Consider the following 13,066-nt stretch of genomic DNA (forward strand, 5'->3'; position numbering starts at 1 on the left):
ATTATTGCCTCTAGGGCATATTTACTTCACGTAAGTGGATACAAATTTGGAATCAAAGAGACACGTTAGTGGAATCAGAGAGTAGACCTCACAATCAGTCAGCATATCAGAAGTATCAAGTGTGGTATGCGGATCGTTACCGGTTAAAGCTAAAGCCCGATTGGACTCACAAGGAGTGGTCGGAGTTGGTGTCTGAAGACCCGGAGACTGCAGAAGGTTATCATACCTTCAACACGGCGGTGAGAGACACAAGAGGGGCTCACGTTGACTATGCACCTATGCATGACGAAATTGTAGTCTAATGAGCCTATTCTAACATACTTGCATTATATAGTCTTCTTTCAAATACATAAGTTTGGTGTGTTCATGACTTGCAGGGCAGAGAGTTGCTTATGTGCGTCAATGATGCCAATGTAGCACTGTGTCATCCCCGTGGTGGTGCATTATCTGAGAGGACTCTTAGGAGCATGATGGAGGTGTGAGCAATATATTATAAAAGCTTCTTTTCGCGGATTAGTTATTTGCATCTCATATCATAGCATATTTTGTGTTGTCGCGGAAGTTCAAGAAGCGGTTACATAAGATGGCAGCTATGCTTTCTTGCCATGGTGCTCAGCCCAGTGATGTGTTTGCACCTGGTAGCCGCGCCGCCAGAGCTAATAAACGTCGTTATCTCCGCAATGAAGAGGACATAGAGGAGGAGGTCAATGAAGAGGAGGCAACACATCAAGAGGAGCCAACACAAGAAGAGGAGCAGGGTTAACAAGAGCATGAGTATGATGTTGATGCTCCACAACCATCACAGGTTACACAACCGACACAAGGCAATGCTCGCTCTAGAAAAGGCAAAGCCATAGCTAAGACACCGGGCAAGAAAGGTAGTAAGAAGACATGGAACACTGCATTCCATAGTCCGGAGTATCCTCGTCAATTTATGCCTACATGAATGCAAAGATATAAGTCCAACAATGATGCGGAGGCGGAGGAGGCTAGCGAAGAGGAGGAGCCTACACTTGCAGATATCGTGAAGAGAGGGAGGAGGAAGTGAGCTTGTTGTAGTTTGTTTCAATGAGTTTGTTGTAGCTTGTTTCAATGAGCTTGTTGTAGTTTGTTTCCATGAACTTGGTGTACTCTCTTTCCATGAACTTGTTGTCGTTTCTTCCCATGAACTTGTTGTCGTTCGAATTAAGTTGCAATGAATTCATGAATTTGCTATGAATGTATGACATGAATTTGTCGGTTAAAAGTAGTACTCAGTCATGTGATTTATGTGAAATGTTGTTTCCTGTGATGTCTATGAATTCATTGATTTCTGTGAAATGTTGATGAAATCTGTCAAAAGGAGGAGTCATTTAGTCATTTATATGCACAGGGGACCAGACGCCAGGGTCCTTGGCGTCTGGTTGTAAGTCAGGGGACCAGACACCATGGCTTCTGGCATCTGGTAGTCGACCGGAACCAGAAACAAGGCAAAGCAGGGGAGCCAGACGCCAGGGACCCTAGCGTCTGGGTGTGCACTAGAGTTCCATGATAAAGTCATCATCTATGCTAGTGTAGTATTTTCATGTCCGTGATAGAGTTGTATTTTCATGTCCATAGCAAATTAATCTGACAGACGAGGTGCAAACCACGATAGTTCAAACCACATATACGTAAGCATTACATAGTCTCAAATTACACAAATAGTTGATGACCACGATAGTTCAAACCACTAGGACATAAGCATTACATAGTATCAAATGACACAAATAGTTCATGACCACTATGGTGCACGAGAGTTCAAATGACATAAACAACACATATGACTCGGTTTCCTGTAGCAATGCAACTCAACAACCCTTTTCCATTCCCATTCGCTCAGCATTTCTTGAATCTTGCCATCATCAGTTATGTCAATCAATTTTCTTTCCCCAGGGCCACCTGACTGCTTCCTGCTGACGTAGTACACAAAATCGTCTTCCTTCAACCCTTGCTTCAACATGAATTTAGTCTTCAACCAATCAAAAGTGAGGTCCACTTCACTAACTTGCACAACACTTGGAGGAAGGCCTTGGACATGAACAGTACGGCTAAGCACCCACTGAGCACCCTGATCCATCTGAGGGGGCAGCAAGTCGTGAATGTGAGTGGAGATGAATGTAATGGGGGTGGAGTAGATTTACCTACCCCTTGAGCATAACCACTAGAAAAAATAAAACTAGGGTTTGCACAAAAATATGATACATTAAACCAACCAAAAAATGGGGGTGGAGTTGATTTACCTTCTCGTTATGAAATCCCGAAGATCCAACGGTGAAACGGGACCGATTTGTGAGAGATTTGAGGGGGGTTAGGGTGATGGAGAGGGAGTGAGGGGGCAGCAGCTCGTGAATGTGAGTGGAGATGAATGGAATGAGAGGGCTAGATGTGGGCCTAAAGCATCTTATCCACTGGTAACTGGCCAAACACCAGACACCATGGCGTCTGGGGGTACCAAATCAACAGAAAGGTCTGGAAACTGGGCAGCACCCAGACGCCACGGTCCTTGGCGTATGGTTGACGTGGCTCAAATAGCCAAACGCCACGGACCATGGCGTTTGGGGGGTACCAAATCAACAGAAGGGTCTTGAAACTGGGCAGCACCCAGACGCCACGGTCCTTGGCGTTTGGTTGACGTGGCTCAAATAGCCAAACGCCAGAGACCATGGCGTCTGGGGGGTACCAAATCAACAGAAGGGTCTGGAAACTTGGCAAACCCAGACGCCACGTTCCTTGGCGTCTGGTTGACGTGGCTCAAATAGCCAAACGCCAGGGACCATGGCGTCTGGGGGCACCAAATCAACAGAACCACTTTTACAACCTGGGGCATGACCCAGACGCCAGGGTCCTTGGCGTCTGGTCCTGGTGCAGACAACACTTCTTTCTTCACTTGTAGTTTTGGCTAGCTAACTAAACAAATATCATGATACATAGAAGGTTAGTCTCGAATAACATACATAGTTTTCACATAATCTCGAATGACAAGTTCAACACACACAAGGTTTCAAATGACATAAAGAGTTCATCGCACACAAGGTTTCTAATGACATAAAGTTCATCACAACAAGGAGTCTCGAAAGTCCATCATCGATGTCGGTGCCTTTTCCATTTGTCTACTGAGTAGTACGGGGCCACTTTCCCTTCTTGTCACGTGCCTCGTCCTCCTCTTGTGCATCGCGAGCCCTTGCAAGTTTTCTTGCCCTCTCTTCTTGACAAGCTTCCTTCTCTTTGTGTGCCCTCTCTTCCTCACGCTTCTTGCGCTCACGAGCCTCCTTCTCACGACGCTCCCGCTCCAATCCAAATGCATAGGACTCCTCGAACAGGCGCTGCCTTCGTAAGCAATCTCGACGTTGGTCCTCTTGGACATCTTTTGGTACCTCCTGATTTATCCAAGTGAAGTACTTGCAAAGTGGAGGAGGCGACTACATAAAAATCATGTTTGTGTTAGTAATATGATTTCAAACATATTTACATTTTTTGTATGTACATCTAACATACCGGTGGTATGTCATATGCGTTAGTTGGCCGAGCACGATCATGTGCATAGTTGGGACACAGGAAAAACCTTCTACCTTCTGTCCATGACTTTTTGCGGTCAGTGGACACCTTCACCTTGCAAACATCACCACACCAACATGGTGGTGTGGGCACATCCTTCTCCTTCTCCTTGTCCAACCTGGGCCCCATCCACGTCTTCGGCATGTCCTCTTGGTCCGTGCACGACGGCCTCATCCTGGAACCGGATGAAGCCATGCCTACAAAAAGAACAATTGTTAGCACAAGAAACAAAGAGAGTAAATGTGTAAATACAGTAAATCAATAAATAATATACCATTATTATTAGATCAACCATCTGGATTAAGCAAATAACCGAAGGCCGATCCATTATCAACCATTCATCTACGACCACCACCACCTCTAGCACTTGTGCTTCCTCTACGACCACCACCACCTCTAGCACTTGTGCTTCCTCTTCAACCACCACCACCTCTAGCAATTGTGCTTCCTCTTCGACCACCACCACCTCTAGCACTTGTGCTTCCTCTCCGACCACCACCACCTCTAGCACTTATGCTTGCTCTACCACCACCACCACCTCTAGCACTTATGCTTGCTCTACCACCACCACCACCTCTAGCACTTGTCCTCCCTCTAAGACCACTAGCACCTCTTCCACCTCATTCACCATCGGTGCCACCTCCACGACTTGTCTTTCCTCTACGGCTAGTGCTAGGAATGCTCCCCTTCAACATTTTCCTTTTCTTGCATGTCCGTGCATTGTGTCGCCCTTCACCGCACCCCCCACAGTTGATAGTGTCAGGAGCCTCCATGAAACCAGACAGGTCATCCATATCACCCCTGAACCTCTTAGTTCTCTGTCTACCCTTGGTCTCCACCTTCAGGAGAGGGTCTGTCTTAATATGAGGGCCATGGTACTCAGGCCGCTGTGATTGGTCCAAGAAAGGGTGAAATCGAGGCGCCCATGTCAACCTAGTGGCTTCCACATGGAACTCTTGCATCCGCACGGTTTTCCCATCACAAACATGTATGTTTCTCGCCTTCGCCGCCGTGATCAAATGCGAGCATGGCCAATGATACTTACTAGGCCTCTCACACTGGCACCACCGAGTCTTGAGACGCACCTCAAATGCAGCACCACCATATTGAAAACCGTCTCGTGTTGTGCCACCTGGCTCATCAATTTGATAGATCATTTCACTTTTGTCGAATACGATAACTTGTTGCCGTGAAGACTTGCTTGTAACTGCAGCCATTCATCAACCTTTTCTGGATAATCCATTTTTTCACCTATCCATTTTGCAGTCTCTTCAGAATGCCTCTGAAAATACTCATTAAGCTTGAAGAAGGTATACTCCACTATTGCAGTCACCGGCAATGAACGAGCACCCTTGAGCACATTGTTGAAACATTCAACCAGGTTGCTCGTCATGTCGCCATATCGCCTACCTCCATCGTCATGAGCGCGTGCCCACTTGTGCTTCTCATTGAAATTCCTAGTTAAGGAGTCTTTTCCCCCTTCGTTCACCGCTGCAAAGAGTTTATTGTACCGAGCGTCTAAAGCATCGGTGGTGAAGGCCACACATACATGGGTAAGGTCTTTGCTGAGCTCCTTGCTCTTACATGCCCGGTAAAAGTTGGCCACAAAATTCCTCATGCACCATCTGTGGTGAAGCTTTGGGAATCCTGGAATAACAATGTCCATTGCCTTGAGTATGCCATGGTGCCGGTCCGATATGATGCATACCTCCCTAGCCCCATTCACCTTGTGCCTAACATGACCCATGAACCACTCCCAGTTGTCTTGGTGCTCGGAAGGAACCAAAGCAAAGGCCACTGGCAACACATTGTCATTTGATGAGTGCGCCATTGCTACCATTAGTGTGCCCTTGTATCTACCGGTCAAGAATGTGCCATCTATAGACAAGACCGGACGACAATGCTCAAACGCCTCCACACATTGTACATAACTCTAGAAGGCATGGTGGAACACTCCCTCGTGATCATCGACCACATGAAACATGCCCGGGTTCCTATGTGCAATCGCGCCCAACAACCTCGGGAGTTGGTTGTATGCTTCTTCGTAACCACCATACAACATCCTAATAGCATTTGCCTTTGCCTTCCATGCCTTCCCACTTGACTTCATAACCAAATTGTTTTTTCACCGTCCGCATGAGAAACCTCACTTTCACAGTTGGATCAATGGCTATGTCTTTCATCCATTTGTATCCGAGATACTCATATGTGAGTTGACGGTGTGTCTTTCGAAGTCGTTTCGATGGCGGTTTGCACCTATGAGTGGCAACACAACTTATTAACACCCATTCTTCGGTTTCTTTAAGCTTTCTTGCACGAACCTTCCATGGGCATCCTTCTCCCTCACACTTCACGGCGTAACGCAACTTCACGTCCGAGTGCTCAACATAAAATGGCCTATGGTTCCGAATGTCAGACAACCAAAACTTCAACATAGGCAAACTCAGAAACTTCACTCCTTTCTTCAAATGAGCATTCTCGTCCTCGTTCTCCTCCCTTGGTTCGCCTGGATCCGGGCATGGTGTTGGCTCAATCGCCGTCATTCTCATTCCACCATCAACAACAGCTTTATGGGCAAGGCTGAGATCTTGAAACAAGTGAGTTCTTTTTTCTAAGCCCGTCAGCTCAAAGTGGATTTGGTTTTCCTCCTTTGTGAATCCATCCTCGTCCAACTGTTCAGCTGGACCCTCGTCATCCGAGTCATAGGCATATTGACGCCTAAAAGGCAACTCACGATCCATGTCCTTTTGCGCTATGTACGCATCCAAGTCACCAACATCATTACCATGAAACCCTTCCTCTTGCTCTTCGTCGTCATCATAAGCATCTTCATCCTCTTGAATTACTTCGTCACTAGCAATCACCTCAACTTCATTTGCTTGGCTAGTTGGTGGTTGGCTAGAAGCATTGGGGGCATACAACTCAACCTCATTTGCTTCACTAGATGGTACACGGGGACGTGGTTGGCGATAAGCATTGGGGGCATCAACCACAACCCTATGCTCAACAAGTGGCACCATTGTCCTCTCGCTCATGTCATCCATTGGGGAAGAGACATGCCGGTTCAAATCAAGTGTAAACCGAGGAGATTCAACCTTGGTGGCAAACAATTCAAGTGACTTGTCTTCCGATTGGGAAACTTTTTCCTTGTATACATCTCAATGCAAATCCGAGGTGATAGGCATACTTTTCAAGCGAGATTTGGCTCCAACTCCAACATCATACCTTCCTATTAACTTAACATCAACATTGGTGTCCATCCACTTTAAGACTTGTCTCACTTTTGCAACAACATCCTCATAGCTAGGCTTGTATCAAAAACCAATGGTTCCTCACCCGTGTCGGCATTGTTACTCAAGAATGCCTCCTTGTCCATGTAATGAACATTAACAAGTCTCTCCATCTAAAAACAAAATGAATGCATTTAAGGCATCAATGAGAATTGGTGTTTATCCAAAAACATCTCATTATATCCAAATCATATCAACACTAAATTATTGATGATGTCCACAAAAGTTTCACTAATTAACACACACTAAGCAAAGTTAACCCTAAACACTAACTAACCCTAACCCCCAATCTTTCTACTCAAGAAGCAAATATTCCTACTACACACCATGCATATCACTATATTATCAAAGTTAACCAAGCCATTCACACTAACATAAGGGAGAAAACATGAACTAGGGTTCCACCAACATGTAAAAAATGCAACCAAAATAACAAGATTTAACCAAAAAAATTGGGTGATTTCGGGGAGATTACCACAAGCAACAAAGTGATGGAAAGATCCACCTAAAGGAAGCACCTTTTGGAGAGGATTTGAGGGGGGAGCTTGAGGGGTGAGAGAGAGTGGGGGGGCAGCAACTCTTCTTCAAGCTCGGGCTGGATATGGGAAAGTGTGTGAGGTGGGACCCACACACTCTCCCGTGGGGTTATCCACTTACCAGGGCCAGGCGCCAGGGCTCCTGGCGTCTGGCCCCTTTGCCATGTCAGCAGGTCAACGGGCTGGTGGATCGTGCAGGCCAGGGGCCAGACGCCAGGGTTCTTGGCGTCTGCTTTGCAACCCAGACGCCGGGGATGTTGGCGTCACCTAAAAAGGTCAGAATAAAAAAAAATTAAAACGAGGTCAACTCAGGATTTTGTTAGCCACATAGGTCAGAACAGTAATTTTGTCCGATGCCCAGAGTTTCAAGTCTCCCCAGAACGGTTGGCGAAGATATGGAAGACAAATGTGGAGGACGCCCATAGTTTAAGTCGATGGTGAGGAGGGCGACGTACAGGGAAGCGGGATTTGACACTGGCAGACATTCCATACAATTCCCAAATTAATCTGATAGCAGCAAGTGCAGATCCAAACAAGTTGTACAGTGTAGGTGGCACAATTCTAATAGGAGGTTGCACTGAATATAGTCAAAATGGCTGGGAAAATACTGGAAGGGGTTTACAATTACATAACCGCCGCATTTTTAAGGCCAATCAAGCCATAACCCAGAGCTGAACCAATGATGTGAATTTTTTGTTTGTAACAAGCTGCTCTTCCTCTGAAATGGCTTAATTACTGCCCTAGAAAACGTAAAGGGTCATGAGATCCTGTATGTATTATCTCAAAACTAAGCACTAGCCCCAACATGCCTATTTCACCGAGCCTCTCTCCAAGAGATGGGCCCGGCCATCGGTTCAATCAAACACGGTTCAGGTGCATACAGATGGGATCTCAATTAGTAGTAAAGAAAAGAAAAATGAAACTTTCCCAGCAACCATAATTCAGTTCAAACTGAAACTTCCTCCACCAGTCTTCTAACCAAACTCTACAATAACTTTGCTAATGCGAAATGCTAGAATTAAGAGCTTGTCCTGCAGCTGCAGGTGGCTCTGCTGAAACTATTGCTGCACTTGTGGCTGCACTGCCTTCCTTAGACAATTCAAGATAGTGATAATCTGTTTCTCGTATTGCGGAACTCTGTCCCTCATGGCAGGTTGGATGATACTCTTGCTAATTTGCAGCATCTGTAATATACGTTCCAACAATGTTTTAAAGCTCTTCATTCTATCATACTGCTCGGATGGAATCGGAGGTGGTATAATGCTCTCAACATGCTGTAGCTTCACACATATCTTATTGAACAGTTCACTAAGGTCTGCAAAGTATTGGTCCTTCAACATCTTGACCTGCCGATAACACAGACCACACACACACATAAATTTCGTGCAGAAACTATATATAGAGATGAGAACAGAACAGCTAGTAGGCCATGGTTTGCCATAAAGTCGGTGAATATGGCACTGGAAAGATATTTCAACTAGCTTTTAGATGCATATACAAATCTAAAACAAAATAAGAAACTATGATGCCCATTGATTAAAATAAAATTGCTAACTGCCTTGAGGCTTTACTACATCTAGATACTCTGTATGGTTGTATGCTCCATCCTCCGCTTCCATACAGAATTCCGTATACATATAATAAATATCTTGTAAGAAGACTGCGAGAATGTAGTGCATCTACACACTTGTTGTATGAAATTTAGGTTTCAATTCCAGAAGAGGAATTTGTTGGAATACATACCAAAAAGAAAGGAGATGGGCAACATGAAGTGCAAAAGTAAAAGGCCCCGCGTGTTGTTTCATCTTCTAACAATCTAGATCAGGCCAATCTCAACCTCCTTGTTCTAGGGGCCACTGTCTACGAATTTTAGGGAGTTCCAAGGAAGGGAGTGCCAAAAAGGATGATATCAGTATCATGTCTTACCATTTGATATATCTCCTCTTGCCAATAATCTGCATCTGCATCTTCATGACCTGTTTGAGCAGTAGAGTCCGCAGATGATGCACAAAAAGCAAGTTAGTCGAAGAGTATCACAATACAATGAACAAACCAACAAATAAACAGCTACAAGTACATTGTAGGATAGAATGCAGGGGCAAATTGGAAAACTTGTGAACCAAATCAAACAATCACAGAGGAGCAATATGGTCAGCTTAATCATCATGATTATTGCACAGTAGCATTTTTCCAGAAAATAAGAAATCCCAATGTGCTGAACAGAAGTCGCAGAAGATCAGTAGGGTCAGTTTAGTCAACATGATGATTACACAGAACTGGATCACTAAACATCGCAATATATAATTCCATCTTCAAGTTGTCCTTCTATCTACCGTAGTTTAGGCAAAAGGAGAGTGAAATGAAGTTTTGAAGCTTTAGGACTAACTTCACACCCCTCGATAGTTCTAGGACCTGTGGTGCATTTCACTTGTCAAAAAACATGTAATTGCATCTGAATTATGAATCTCGTTGTCATCTTCAAAGAAGTTTTAAAAAGATATAAAGCTAGTTCATGTAGCATAAACATTAACTTCATAAACTGTTTGAGTCATACTTAGGGTAATTATTATTTTCTCCCACAGAACATATTAAATGGCAGCTCCATTAGATATAACACTAAGATATAAGCCACTGGAAGAGTTATATCTAAACACACATTTAATGCATATGATACAATGAAGATACAATGCACCGGGAGTGCCCGAAGGGTTCAATAAAGAGTTAGGATCCAAGAATTCAGGTTGTATTATAGTCCAACAGAACTGTTAGCACGATAAGTAAGGGTGTGGGGGTCCTGATGGACAACACACATTTTCCCCTAAACTTTTCTATGTAAGTAAGGTGAAAATAATGAGAGACCAGATCGATAAGCTGGTTTAAACTGCAGAAGTAATGTAAGGCCACAACAGGAAGATATATATAAGAACACAGAGAAAAAAGAAGACGGGACCAATAAGAGCATATGATGGATCCCATAAAGAAAGTATGTGTGAAAACTTACTACTAGAGGAAACTTCTTGAAGGCCTCTCTGTGCCTGAATCGGATCCATGTTATTTTGTTGCAAGAGCATGTAAGGCACAGTTCCAAGAAGTTGCTGATGCTGTAGACTCGCCATGTTTGCCTGAGAGCCCAATTGATGTGTCTGATGCAGAAGCATATACGGCTGATTCAACATCTGCTGTGTTTGCTGCACGTTCAAAAGAATATTTGACTGAACTGGTAGCCTCTGTTGCTCCTGCATCTCCACAGCACCATTATGTTGACCAATTAGCTGATCTTGTTGTAAATTTGGCTGGTGCCCCATCAACTGCTGTTGCTGCTGCTGTAAAGGAATATTGGGCTGCTGACTATGCAGCGAAGGCTGTTGATGAATGGAGGGATGTGCTTGTTGCTGCTGCCTCCCAACAGTTTGCTGAGGTTGGTGGAGTAATGATTGCACAGACTGTTGTACGAAATTCAATTGATTCTGTTGAGTACCACTCTGAGTAGCCGACTGCATGGCCATTGGCTGTGTCTGTGGAATGGTGGACTGCCCAGGGTGAAGGCCAGACAACATTTGCATCATGGGTTGCTGTGAAGATTGTCTCTTTGTTGTCTGTGCTTGATTTCTGCCTTGTGGAGGGAGTGCAGGAGCTGTTTCAGAAAAGGTACCATATGTGTGTTAAGAAAGTATCTTGTGGAACTGTAACAGGCACACAAAGCGCTGAAAGCAGCATCTTACAGATCAAATTAAGACCTTCTGCATTTTCAATGAGAAAAATAAATGTACCAAAGCAATTAAAGGGCTGGCAACCAGATTTGCTTTCAAGAGCCTGCCAACAAGTGTTTGCAATTCTTTTCAATAAGACAGAGTCAATGTAAATACAGTTGAGAGCTGACCAACTGATTTAACAACTAATGGTTGGTTCTTTTGTAGCGAGCTGAGAGCTAACCGACTAATTTAAGAAGTAAATAGCAAGGAGAGACTAAACATAATTCTAAAAAGTGCTGAAGATAGTCAAATGTTACTGTAACTTAAAGGTTGCAGCATTGCAAACTAACTCCAACATAAAACTAAAACATAATTCTTTTGTGGCTTACAAAATAAGCCAAAAAGAACTGGGCTTTAGTCTACCATATGGCATAATCATTTCATGAGTGTAAATTGACATCCAAGCAAAGATGATAAATTGTGCCTTACCTGAGTTGTTTTGATTTGGAATCACTTGAGCATTTCCATGAGCCTGTTGTCTGTTCGTCTCCATAGAGACCATTTTCAGAGATATCTTCCGCACATAATCAGACTGAGTAATACAAAAGAAAATGATGTAAAGTTCTATACCAAATTACTAATAGTGGCTTGCGACCAACAGTTCCTGTGTGATTAGTGGTTTAGCACGGTCAAGAAGGTGTTTCAGCTTTTAACATTTGAATTCAAAAAATGTCATCTAAGCAGAGAAACACACTGCCTCAAGTAAGCGATATGAACAGAAAATCCAAATAAAAAATAGTGACAGTGTGCCCCAACTTTATCAACTAAACAAATATTCAGCATAAGTGAGTTAGGCAAAAATGATGAAGAGTTGCAGATTGCTCCACGAACAGCGATTCGAAACGGAAATAGTGATATGGTACACCGCAACCAAATAAATCCATTTTAATTTTTTTTACCAGACTGGAAGAGTAGATGAAGCTAAGCAAGCCCGTTCAGAGAGAGGGGAGGAGGGAGTAAGGTATTATTTGATTTTCGGTGCGAGATAAATGATTGTTAGGGTGGGAACTGCTAATTAAAGGTAGTAAAACGTCATGTAAAAATTCTTCTATGCCAGTTGGAGCCCATTACTAATGTGTGCTCTGCTCCGAAGAAGGTACCTGATTGGTTGCTTCAGTGTAGATCTTGTCTTCGAATTGCCTGGCGACTTCTTGAAGTTCGTTCAGTTCGTCTGGCACAGATACTGGCAGGACCTTCCTCAGAGTCTCCAATCTACACGCATAATAATGATACAAAATGTGAATAAATTGGGTGGGGGGATGCATTGCTTTTCAGCTGTTGTGTGCAATAAAACATGCCTCCAGTTCTTAACTATATCGAGGACATGACAAACCTGCAGCTCTCGGTCAGTAAACTTGCGTTAGACTGTTCAGAGTTAGCGAAGTAATTAAGCTGGGTTCAAAGCGGGGTGGATTTTGACTAGGAATCAAACAGAGGCGCTGAAACTGGGAGCTGCTAAATCGACGCTATGGATCAAAGCTAGATATCAGATGGATCGATGGAAAAAATCCTCTTTTGTTCTGCCGCTCCCTATGGAAGGGGAAATCAGATGAAAACCAAATCGAATAAATTAGAGTGAGTCCCAGCGTGAGCGTACATACATCTTATTGACGACCCTGCTGCGCGCCTCGGGCTGGAGCTGGGCGCGCCAATCGCCTAGGGCGGCGGGGTCCGACCCTTGGGTGGGCCGCCAGTTGGCGTCCATGGTCCGGATCGGCGATTGGTGTATGCTGCTTGCTTAGGTCTCCACACAAGGGGATGGAGGTGGAGGGGGAGGCGCTTCCGCCTGCCTAGAGCCTACTGGTTTGGTTGGATGGAGGTGGTGGTGGTCTCGTCGGCGGCGCGCCCGACAGCGACTGGGGTGCTTAACTTGACCGCCGCTGTCGCCTTCCGGTTAGAGCGTCCTCTCATG

At 44.5% G+C, this 13,066-nt stretch overlaps 1 protein-coding gene across 2 annotated transcripts; it reads right to left on the reverse strand.

Annotated features, from left to right (window-relative positions):
• Nucleotides 1-8,157: 8,157 nt before the first annotated feature.
• On the reverse strand, nt 8,158-13,066 carry LOC123123905 (mediator of RNA polymerase II transcription subunit 15a). 2 transcript variants are annotated; one of them, XM_044544558.1, is made up of 6 exons: nt 12,756-13,066; nt 12,255-12,366; nt 11,584-11,686; nt 10,404-11,036; nt 9,329-9,378; nt 8,158-8,748 (listed from the first exon to the last, which is right to left on the reverse strand). In XM_044544558.1, exons 1-6 carry the CDS (start codon nt 12,857-12,859, stop codon nt 8,461-8,463), a joined length of 1,290 nt encoding a protein of 429 aa, XP_044400493.1. In that variant the 5' UTR covers nt 12,860-13,066; the 3' UTR covers nt 8,158-8,460. The 2 variants fall into 2 exon arrangements, with proteins under 2 accessions (XP_044400493.1, XP_044400492.1); XM_044544557.1 differs by having other exon boundaries at nt 9,329-9,396.

Source organism: Triticum aestivum, chromosome 5D, assembly GCF_018294505.1.
Source record: "Triticum aestivum cultivar Chinese Spring chromosome 5D, IWGSC CS RefSeq v2.1, whole genome shotgun sequence".
In the NCBI taxonomy this organism is placed as follows: Eukaryota; Viridiplantae; Streptophyta; class Magnoliopsida; order Poales; family Poaceae; genus Triticum; species Triticum aestivum.